The sequence below is a fragment of the Lactuca saligna genome, chromosome 7 (assembly GCF_052625555.1).
Source record: "Lactuca saligna cultivar CGN05327 chromosome 7, ASM5262555v1, whole genome shotgun sequence".
NCBI classification, from domain to species: Eukaryota; Viridiplantae; Streptophyta; class Magnoliopsida; order Asterales; family Asteraceae; genus Lactuca; species Lactuca saligna.
The window spans coordinates 147,498,347-147,511,072 of NC_136423.1; the positions used below are offsets into that span (position 1 = coordinate 147,498,347).

Sequence of the window (12,726 nt, forward strand, 5' to 3'; positions counted from 1 at the left end):
TTTGTACGAAACTTTTTATTTTATTTTATTTTATTTTATGAGTAACAAGGTTGCTTGTTAGTTGTTTCACATTGTAACATAAATTTTTAAACATTAGTAATAAAAAAAATATCAATACAATATCAAGATGCTTTAATGGTGAACTTTCTAAAATGGAGAGATCAATGTTCGTTGTCTAAGTTATATTGATGTGCTTTTTTTTTAATTAATTCGATTTAGAGAGTATCGGGTTAATGAGCCGAAGAGATCTCCAATAGATGAGGTACAAACATAAACTGTGCATATACACCAACTCATGGGTTATAAATGAAAGAATACGACAGAATTTAATACTTTCTAAAAAATGATCATATAATTTCTTTTCTCATAAAGGAAATAAGAGACCAAAATCTTAGAACATTATATCTCAATCTATCGTAAAGGTTGAATATCAGGGGTGAAAAACTTAGTTAATGAAACATGCTAATTCGAAACTAATAACGGGAGTTATACATGTCCCTTCTCAAGACAACAATTATCTATACGAAATTTACATGTATTCAAGTGTAACATTTAGCATCAACATACAAAACACATTCAACTTACATTCACCATACCTTGAAAAAAACACAAAAGGTCTAGTTTAGGTGTTACACATTCCTTTTTTTATATGAGTTAGCTGACATCTTTACCAAATGACTACCAAGACGTTTACTTGTTGACATTCATAACAATCAAAGAATATGTTTTCATCTTCTTGGACTGACCGAGAGAAATAAAAAAGAGTCAAAAAAGAGTCGTGGTGAAAAAAGTGCAATTCTTCTACGGTTCATTGATTATTTTTTGCATGTTTTACTTCTAAAATAAAAAGAGACTAAGATGGTGTATTAGATAGATAAATATTTGGTAAATATTGTTGTTGGAATATGATGATCCAAAACATACAATGAAAACATTAAAAACATTGATCATCACATAGGACCACAAATCCATGTTCATCGAATTACAAGCAACAAAAACTAACCTATAGTTACCTAGAGAACTATTATGAAATGTGTGCGCTTTAGAGGTTTTTGTGCTTTATTTTTTGTATTTATGTTGTTTGTATGTTGTATGGATGATGATGTTAGGTCCATTGACATGACCTAAGCAACACTAATTGGCAACACCGCATGACTACACTTGTAACGACGAGATTTTCAAAACAAAATTTTCATTTTTCAACAACCAAATTTTAAATATAAAACATTCCCAAAAAGTATTCCACAATAGTTATCAAATCAAACATATCCCAAGATCACAAATCAAATCTCCTCTCTGTATGTACGGTTCACGCCGGTGCCTTTCCACGGTCCTCGCTAGTACCTGAAACACATAACACAACAACTGTAAGCATAAATGTTTAGTGAGTTCCTCAATATATCACATACAACACATATGCCACTCGAGGCTAATGTACGACCCTCCGGCCGATGTGTCTCAGCGGGACCCTTGTGACAACCCGAAATTTCCATTGTACGAACATTATCTATTCAATAGAAGCTAGTCCAATTTCTGTAAATTTCAGACTTGTCCGAACAAGTTTGTGTACATTAGGGTTTACGTTTCTGGACGTATCAGGAGAGTGGATGCTCCTGTAATTGTGAAACTTGAACATTTTAAGTTTCATAATGTTATAGTCCGACTTCTGGAATAAAAATATTTTCTGTCAAAATATTCCAGGACTATAAATAGATTTCTGAATTTAATTAATTCATTATTCACAATTCCAACTAGAGAAAAGCCAATTCTCTCTGACGGATCTTCGGGTTTTCATCCCAGATTGTGAGTCTACTTTCCTAAACGTGTTTTAATACTTGTTATATGCTTTATAACATCAATTACATGTCCAAAATACAAGATCCGTGAGTTTACCGCCCAAGAACGTTCTTGGGGAGTAAACTCCAAAATGGAACTTTAAGGCTTCCTAGTCCCGATTCCGTGTTAGACAACGTGTAAAGGACCTTGTGTATGATCTTTATAGACTAGAAAGCATCCAAAATCAACAAGTTAGAGGAGTTTACGGCCAAGGAACTTTCTTGGGCCGTAAACCCCTTTTTAAGGGTCAAACATGCCCTAACTTGCCTCCTTGAGCCTAAGGACTTTAACCACTAATACTTGTGCTTAGTTTGGACTTCAAAACACTTCAAAATGATAGAATTATAGGAGTTTACGGCCAAGGAAGGATCTTGGGCCGTAAACCCCTTTTCTAAGGGTAAAAATCATTCCAAACACACCTTAGGCCTTAAGACAATTTACCTTGAGTACTTGGGACTAGAATGGAGAGTAGAACACATAAAAATCACTCCTTGAAAGGAGTTTACAGCCAAGGAACATATCTTGGGCCGTAAACTCCAAGTGAAGGCACAAAAGTGTGCCTCTTGTCCCCATTAGCCTTAGATAAATTCATGGAAGCCATCCTTGATGTGTAAGAGCCTCAAAACAATTAAAATCCATCACCCCATAGGAGTTTACGGCCGTAAACTCTAGGGTGAATGGACTTTAGGCCGAAAAATCCACTATGGGGTATTCTAGAGCCTTAAACTACTTCATGTGTTATTCCAACAGAGCTAGGAGTGTTCTAGGATCAAGATAACACCATAAAACACCCAAGACCACCCTTTGAGGAGTTCACGGCCATAAACCCATGAGTTTACGGCCGTAAACTCCAAGGTGTGGGGTTTGTTGGGTGGTGAACTCCTATGCAAGGCCATTTGATGTTTCAAACCCTTTTGCCTTGTCCCGTAGCAACTTAGATGCAACCATTTGAACCTTAAACACTCATAAAAGTGTTTACATGTTTCCTAAGTGTCTTAACTTATTTATTTAAGTTATTATTTGTCTAATTAGTTATATATATGCTTATTATATGATAACTAGGCTCGTGCGAGTAAACAAGTCTCCGTTTGCCACCTAGCACGGTATCTGACACTGCAATTCAAACGACTCACCACAAGTGAGTTCATACCCCTTGAATCAACCTTTGAAATGATTTTAAATGTTTTAAATACTTTATGGGGGGAATACAAGTCAAATACTTATAGTTATTGCTTCAATCACATGTGATTGCATTTAATCACATGTGATTAATAACTAGGAAAACAACGATTTTTACCAATGTTCAAACTGTTTCACTTCAAATGTTTTACAAACTCTTTTTACTTATCAAATGCTTTTATTAAACTTTGTTTTACTTCTTATAAATTGCATGCCCATATATGTATATATATATAAGTAATGTTTAAAGGGCTTAGGAAGGCCATCCGCCCTATTTCCTTTTCGCGCACTGAGATGTGGTCTGGTGGGATTTCGGGTGACCATCCGAAGGTCGTTTCAACATTAGTTATATATCATATATACATGTATAGACATAAAAGTACTTCCATATTCATATTTATCAGTACATCAATAGTTAGTTACCATCGGGGTAACACAATACATAAAACAATACATATACAATGATGCTAGAAACAATACATATACATATACTAGAAACAATACTTATACAATGATGCTAGAAACAATACATATACATATACTAGAAACAATACTTATACAATGATGCTAGAAACAATACTTATACAATGATGCTAGAAACAATACATATACATATACTAGAAACAATACATGTACAATGATGCTAGAAACAATACATATACATATACTAGAACGAGAAACAGTACATATACATGAATACTTTATTATTGTGATTTAAATCGGAGCATGACTTAACTGTCATGGCTCGAGTTGTAGCCAGAATTCTCTTGAAGGGAGAGCGTGAGTTTGCGTATAGATCTATACTGGATTGACAATCCTACACCTTGCTGCTAGCTACAGCCGGACCTGCAGGTCTACGGGTGCCAAACGTCATTCCGTTATTACGACCATTCATTTGTCGTTGTTACTAGTCGATAGTATGGTGCAATTTATCACGTAATGCCTTAATATAAATCCGGTTTAAGGTAGTTAGTACAACAGTAGTTCTTATAATACAAGGCTACAGTACTACAATAATTTACCCATTACATATTTTTAGTGATAACCTCACTTAAACGTTTATGTACAAACTATATTTTGTTAAATGATAGTTACATTTGGGAAATTACACACTTTTACATCAAATGAGCATACAAAACAGTTAAGCCTTGGTAGAAGGCTACTTTAATAGAAAATATAGGTTTTTCTGAGAGATTCAAACTTTTACAAATAATTGCAAACCTTTACGTACATTTTACAAACTTATACTTTACACATGTTCAAACATTTGGATGACAAATACCGACACAAAAATACTTATGAACTCACCAGCTTAATGCTGATAAACTCTTTCAAAATAACTTGTATTCTCAGGTCGTCAGTAGACAGGTACCGAGGCCAGCTTTTGAGAAGATGGAGCGCATTCAAGACTCATCTTATTATTTTGATATACGTTATTTTTGGTGTCTATAATGTATAGAACACACTTGTATTAAAATTATATATTTGATGCAATGGATGATGTTGTTTGCTTATTTACATTTACTGTGTTGTGATACTTACATAACGTCCTCCGCCCCAGAACGTTTCCGCCGTTCTTGGTTTTGGGGTGTGACAACCCTCCGGTCCCATAGCTCGTTGGACCCTCTGGTCCGGTAATAGCTCGTTGGGCCCTTCGGCCCAGTCTGAATCGTTGGACCCTCCGGTCCGGTCTATACAATTATATATCATACTTACATCACATAGCACATAATCTCATACATGGCACACAATCTCATACATAGCACATAAGACCTTCTGGCCAACTCATAATACCACTCTAGGTAACGTATAATGAGAAGACTCACCTCGTGTAACTCGATAACTCGGAAATATCGGACTCCGTGAAATAGGATCTAGCCTCCGCCTAATCATACGAAATAAACACTCGACATCAACACATTTCCCAAGGCTAGACCATTCCCTCTCTTAGCACTCTCAGGAGGGTAAAAGACCATTTTACCCCTTTCAAGGCTCAAATACTCAAAAGTTGACCAAACCCTAAAAGTCAACAAAAGTCAATGGTCAACTCTTTAACTAGACTCGCCGAGTGCACAATTGTGACTCAGCGAGTTTGGTCATGAACTCACGTCCTCAAAATCCCCAATGACTCACTGAGTCACTTCCCCAACTCAGCGAGTTACCATCTGCGTGATTTATGGGGGAAAAACCATCCTACTCGTCGTGTCTGTTCTTGGACTCTGCGATTTCAAGCCATGCTCAAACTCAAACGACCTCCTGAGGTCAGACCCGTTCCTCTAACCTATATATCTGGCCTCCTTAAGCAAAATAAACACGTAAAGTTTGGATCTTGATGCCCATGCAAAGACCTAATGCCTCTATATGAAGAAATGGCCCCAATATGCCATCCCAAACTCTTATCTCCCAAATACACTCATAAAGATCAAGGAGTTAAGGTCTCTGGACCACTTTGGATCCAGATCCAAAGTCTCAACACAAGAAGGGACCAATTGCACCACAATCCATACTCTAAAGGGGCTAGAAACCCTAACTCTCAAGGATTAACACCAAACTGAAGAAGGATCGAAATATATACCTCAGAACGAAGTCCCTAGCCTCTGAAATCCACAGAATATCGCCCTCTTTAGTTCCCTCATGCCTTGACCACCTTCTTCTTGCAAAAACACCCACACAAAGATCAAAAATGACCTCTTCTTCCTCACAAACGCTCTGGATCTCTTAGGGTTCCTCTCAGGGGTCTGGTAGCCGCAAATGGTGGCTATAAACCCCTTTAAATAGGTCCTAACCCCCGGGGATTAGGGTTTCATTAAACAGCGTGGACTCGCCGAGTCCGCCATTAAATCAGTCCGACCATCCGCAATCCTACTCGGCGAATCTAAGCGCCTACTCGCCGAGTCTCTCTCCAAAAACTCAATATAAATGCATAAAATAAGATACATGGGAGTCCGGATGTTACAACACTGTATGACAGCACGACATGACAACACCACCAAACAACATTGCATAGACAACCATGCAGTGTTGCAAAACGTGTTGTCAAACTGTTTAGGTCATGCCAATTGACCTAACATCATCACTCATAAAAACATACTAACATCGTAAATACAAAAATAAAGTACAATGGCCTCTAAAACACACACATTACATAATAGTTCTTTGGGTAACGAGCTTTGAATTTTGTCCATATTTAAGCAAACATGTTTTCTTTTTGTACATGTTGGTAATTACTGTTGATATTAGCATATTATGAATAAGTCAAAACAAATTTACTGTCAAATATAAAAAAGCGGGGTTACCCATATCATATATTAATACAAAAACAAAATATTATTACTCGTTTATTATGATTTTGTCATGATATATTAAAATTCATGTTTTATAAAGATAAAAAATAAATTTTATAATAACAAAAGTTTGTCGAAACATATTTAATATTGAATGTATTATTAACTTTATTAAATGATATAATTTATATCTGAAATATCCAAATTTTGTCAAGAATTAAATAAAAGAAGAAAGGGTATAAAATGTGTATCGGATGTAATGTAACGACTATAAATGAAATAATAATTATGTTAATAAAAATGGTGAGGGCCATCCATGGCATATCATTATCCACTTTAACTTCACAAATACCTTTCATATCATTATCCACTATAACTTCACAAATACGTTTCAAGAAAACACCATAGGAGGCTATATGAGACTAAAGGTCTCAGACCCATTAAAAATCTTGTCGATTGTCTTGAATGGCGTTTCTTTTGGCTGAATAAAGGAAGGAATGGAAAGCCATTACTTGTTCAACACAATAGAAATATGGCTGAATGAAGGACGAAATGGAAAGCCATTACTCATGGAATATCATCGAATGCCATTACTCGTCCATTTCCTTACCTAGTTGATTATATTCCATCAAACAAAATATATTTGCACTCTGATAATAATAAACAAAAAAAAAGGTGACACTTCACGATTTCTTGTGGTTCTAAAAGCTACCATTTTTAATAAACCAATAATTTCAAGTAAAAAAATGCAAATAATTCGCTAATATTTACAATGCTCTTTGATGTCCATGTTTTAAAACATATGCATTTGTGTGTATATATATATATATATATATATATATATATATATATATATATATATATATATATATATATATATATATATATATATATATATATATATATATATTATCATATTATCAATAAAGAACAAACAAATTATGATAATGTGACCCACAACAAAACTATTTCATTGAAGTTGTTTTACTTGCGGCATCCACACCCAAATTCAGCATACCCGTGTCTCTAGGCGGACGATGCTCCTACAAAATGAAACCAAGAAAAACTCATCGTTAATATATTAACAGTCTTATTCTTCCAGCAACCCTTGAGCTGACTCACACTCACATTGCACGTTACACATTATCTGTGAGGCTTAGGGCCCACAAGGAGCCCAATCCACATTGGAAATGAAACTCATACACTGTGTCTACTGACACGAACCCTTCAATCCACATTGGAATTGAAACTCTCACACTGCGTCTGCTGACACATGTCTGTAAAGATACCATGGGTGAAAGTTTGAGATGACTCACGGTGCGGAAAGGGAAATCGTCTGCTTCAAGCATGTGTACGATTTGGCCCATTTTTGGACGCTTATTTGCGTCCATATCTATACAACGAAGACACACGAGCAATACGCGCTTTAAAGCTCTTGAAGGAGGTTGTATGCTAATTTTGGGATCTAACAATTCTTCTCCACGACGACTTGCCACCATTCCTTTAAACCAGTCGACCAAATTCATCTAAAATAAAAACCAACACAAACAAGTTTTATATAAAATGAATATTTTACATTTTTGGTCCTTGAGTATAGCTATTTTTTCAATTTTGGTCTTAAAAAAATTCCCTTTTGCAATTTTGGCCCTTATTTGCGGTTTTGGTCCATGTTTCTAGTAAAATTATTAAAGCGTAAATTACATATTTGGTCCAAAAACGTTTTCGCTAGCAATTTTTGTCCTTATTTGAGGTATTTATTGCTAACATTTTGGTCCATGTGTCCGAGTAAAATGATTATATAGTAAATTACATATTTGGTTTCTGAGCATAGTTGATTTTCGAAATTTTGGTACCAAAAGGTTTTCTTTTGCAATTTTGGTCGTACATCAAGTTTTTTTTGTAACATTTTTGGTTCTTGTTCCAAGTAAAATGACGATTTTGGGACCAAAACTACAAAAAACAGCTATATACTCAGAGACCTAAAAATAGTAATTTTACTTGGAACATGAACCATAATAGTTGCAAGAAACTCAAATAAGGACCAAAACCGTAAGAGAAACCTTTTTGGGACCAAAATTGCAAAAACCAGCTATACTTAAGGACCAAAAATGTAAATTACTCTAAAAAAATATATATCTACAACACGAAAAAGTTCAAAATTTTAGTTATACCTCTCCGGGTGCTCTAGAATAATCAACGGGGCTTCTTCCTGTAACCATTTCCATAAGTAAAACTCCAAAACTATAGACATCACTACACTCATTTAACATCCCCGTGCTTGCATAATCGGGAGACACGTATCTGGAGATTCATATATTTGTGGTGTAAGATAAATATAAAATGTAAAAATGTTAAAAAAAAAAATTAAAGAAAAGGTAAGTTTTTTACTAACCCGAATGTGCCCATTACACGTGTGGTGACATGGCTTTTTTCAGATCCTAATAATTTGGCAAGTCCAAAATCGGAAACTTTTGCATTCCATTTTCTATCGAGGAGAATGTTGCTTGATTTAACATCACGATGAACAACTTTTGGTTCCAATCCTTCGTGTAAATATGCCAACCTAATGCAAATAAATTAGTTTAAGTCCAGTCCTAACCAGTCTGCTTTTCCTCAATAAAGTCTTTTTGGGGACCGTGATACTCCAAATTTAGGGTTTTCCATTGTTTTTTTGTCTTTTTAGGACTGTCGGTCAAGTTTTAGTTTGGGTCAGACTTTTTTCATCATGATTGATTTGTCTTTTTAGGACTATCAGTCAGTTTTCAGTTTGAGTCGGACTTTTTTCATAATGATTGATTTGTTTTTTTGTCAAATAGATTTATTAATTAATTCTTATAAAGCTATGCAAATATTTTATTTTTTTAAATCCCAACAAAATGTTCTTAAGTTTTTGAGTACATTACATATTTGGTCCCTGGGTATAGTTTTTTTTTTCAATTTCGGTCCTTATTCGAGGTTTTTTTAATCTTTTGGTCATTGTTACAACCAAAATTCGAAAATTTTAGTTATACTTTACTTGGAACACAGACCAAAAACGTTACAAGAACCTCAAACAAGGACTAAAATTGCAAGAAAAAGCTTTTTGGAACCAAAAGTGCAAAAATCAACTATACTAAGAGACGAAAATTTTAATTTTTATTTGGAAAGTGGAACAAATATCATAAATTATTGGATCTCGGGTTATTAATCTCATAGCATGTGAAATATTCAATCTTCAACCATCATTGTTGTAAATGTCTTTGTATTATATATATATATATATATATATATATATATATATATATATATATATATATATATATATATATATATATATCCCTCAAGTGTGTATGAACAAGCAAAAGTACACGATTATTAGTTGTAAGAAATAAAAGAAAAGTACACACGTACCCTTTAGCTGTCCCAATTGCAATCTTCATTCGAATATCCCATGTTAAAGGGCTTATTGGTCCAACATCACCATGCAACCATTGTTCCAAATTTCCATTATCAACATACTCATACACAAGCAACCTGCATTGACCAAGTTAAACTATCCTTAACTAGCATACTCTACTCCATCTTTAAATGTCGCATAACTTACTAAATTAAATATCTAAACAATGACAGATAACAGACAGATAATAGATAACAAACAGATGACAGATAACAGATAACAGACAGATGACATGTGATTGTCAAAAGCTTATGACTTTCTGTCCCACATGGTTTCTTGTCTGTTCAAAAGACGTGAATGCCCTCTTGATAATTAATTATACCTTTTAGCACCATCTGCGCAAAATCCAAGGAGACCCACCAAGTTTTTATGCCTAACTTTTCCAATGGCTTCAACCTCCACCTTAAATTCCTTTTCTGCTTGACCCCTATAAAATTTTGACATTATTAAAATTAAGTTAGTTAACACACTATGCATTATTTTGGTAATAAAAGTTTCAAGTATGCAAAAAATAATATTGTAAAGAAAATAGTATGCACCAAGAGTAACGCATAATCTACATTTAAATTCTAAAGTCTCCTCGAGCCCCATACAAACATTTTAAAATAAGATATTAAAGATATTCAACACTTTGGAAAGTGTTATATTATATTATATTATATATTTCCTTATTTTTTTGGTGCAACTACTCTCACATTTCTCAAATGAGAAGCACATTCTTTACACCAAAGACCATGTGATCTGATTTTTATTTTACAATTTATTCAGAGGGGACCAATTGTCAGTGTAGATTGTTCACAGATCCATTTTTTGAAAGGAAAATAGGGGGCAAAATAAGCAACAAGATGATAAATCTGGGATTTTTTTTTTATTTGTGTTGATAATTTTCCAGGATGAATGACTAAATGAGGTATCTTTATTGCAAAGATCAAGACAAATATAGGATTTTAGTTTTTCATGGAAGAACAGTTATGCTTTGGATGAAAGTCACTTCCATACAAAGATTTTTGTTGCTATTTATGTAGAATATTAATTTAAAGAAAAAAAAACATTTTCCTTTTGTTCTTTACGAAAAGTAAATGAACAAGTTGGGGAATTAAGTGGGGAATAAGATAATGTTACATTCAGTATGAATAAAGAAAATTTAATATTTAAATGTCGAATGAGATGCAATTTAGAGAAGAAAAAATGTGGATGGAATTTTGCTTTATAAAATAATATCGGTGATCAATAAGAAATATATCCCAAAAATCAAAGTTTTTCTTTTTCTTCTTTTGAAAAAAGAGGGATGATAATTGATAAAGCTATACATTGCTTTATTTTTTGTTGAATAAGTCCCTTTCAAACCATTATATTTTAATTTATTCAACACGATATCATTTTGGTCTGTAAAAATGCAAAGAGAGAAACATTATGTTTTGCAAGAACATTGTCATTTTGTATAAAAAAGTCAACTTTAATGGTTGTTTTGTATCTACATTTGTGTAATTTGTTAGAAACCGTTCATTTTCACTAATTATGGCGTTGTTTTAATCCCAGACGCCGGCACCGGCGAGAATCAATCTTAGATCTAAGAAGTGCAGATCGTCTCTTCCAAATAAATTCAATGAAAATCTCAGTAAATTTGAAGAGAAATTTCAAAATGAATGTACACAAATAGCATACATTCAATTCGATTTGGAACAGAATTTGAAAAGAGAAGCCGAAGAAATTAGAAAACTAACTTGTTGTTCAGAAGATTCTTCACAGCCACAAAACCATCTCGTACAACACCTCTATACACAATTCCGTACCCTCCTTCTCCGATCACATTCTCCGGCGCAAAGTTACTCGTCGCAATTTCAAGCTCATTCAGGCTGTACCACCTGCCCCAACCTAAATTATTCATACCATCCGCCGACAACGACGTTGACGCCCCTTCACTCCAACTCGTACCCGATTCATTACTACCAGAATTCGTATTCCCTAATTTACCCTCAACAACTTTGATTATCGGTCTAATCTCTTCCTTCTCTCTATCATCCTTCTGAAAAACACTGATTTTCGATGTTTTCTCAATCTTCTCGATGTTGATCGCCTCCGAGACCAACGGCAACAATCCCGAGCTGTGCTTCACGCGCATCCTACGACGTCGTTTAGAATTCAAATTTCGACGAATACAACAGAAGATCGCTACGAGAACAGCTGTAACAATTAGTACGGTGACGGCGACGATGACGTAGAGTTTTTGGCCAAATATTGGTGTTTTCGAGGTGAGACTGACACCGCCGTCGGTGGAGGATGTGTTATTGGACACCGCCATTGCTCCGGAGGAGATCAGATGCCAAAAATGAAGATCAAAGTGCAGGAATTCAGTGATCTTGTGAAGAATTTGTAGTCGAAGGGAAGGAAGAAAAGGGGGAGAGCATTTTTGTTAGAAAGAAAATAGAGAGCAGAGCATTCTAACGGACATAATGATGGTGGAGAGTGTAAGAGAGTGGAGTTAACACAATTGGGTTTGATTTATGGAGATTATTACGATAGTGCCACTGCACTATTAAACGTCAATGGGACATTATTGACTAGGTAAAATGACAGAAATGCCACCCGCGTCGGTGTGCTTACGAAGTTAAACGTTATTAGGTCACAAATTTGTTAAGTATTTACTATAATTTAAAAGTATAATAGTAATTAGTTTCAACTATGTCTTGATAAATTATTACATCATATAGTTTCTGAATAATCAATTATATTAAAGAGACAAAAAAAATGATTGTCATATGATAAAAACAAACTCACATATCTATATCATCTTTTCATTTTGATATTAGATATTTTTATTTTATTTAGATTTTACATGACATGTCTCTTTTATTCTATCAAATATGGTTCTCTCATTTTTATCGTCAAGATATAGAAGTCGACTTGAACGTATCTATTAGACGAAAAATAATTTTTGAGTGTATTCGAGCACCTCATATGTTTATACATTTTGTATTTTGATATATTTGT

At 34.3% G+C, this 12,726-nt stretch overlaps 1 protein-coding gene across 1 annotated transcript; it reads right to left on the bottom strand.

Annotated features, from left to right (window-relative positions):
- Positions 1-7,031: 7,031 nt before the first annotated feature.
- On the bottom strand, positions 7,032-12,199 carry LOC145004648 (Protein kinase superfamily protein). Its single transcript, XM_078963609.1, has 7 exons — positions 11,460-12,199; positions 10,058-10,162; positions 9,690-9,812; positions 8,692-8,862; positions 8,471-8,600; positions 7,616-7,825; positions 7,032-7,342 (listed from the first exon to the last, which is right to left on the bottom strand). Exons 1-7 carry the CDS (start codon positions 12,035-12,037, stop codon positions 7,265-7,267), a joined length of 1,395 nt encoding a protein of 464 aa, XP_078819735.1. The 5' UTR covers positions 12,038-12,199; the 3' UTR covers positions 7,032-7,264.
- Positions 12,200-12,726: the final 527 nt, after the last annotated feature.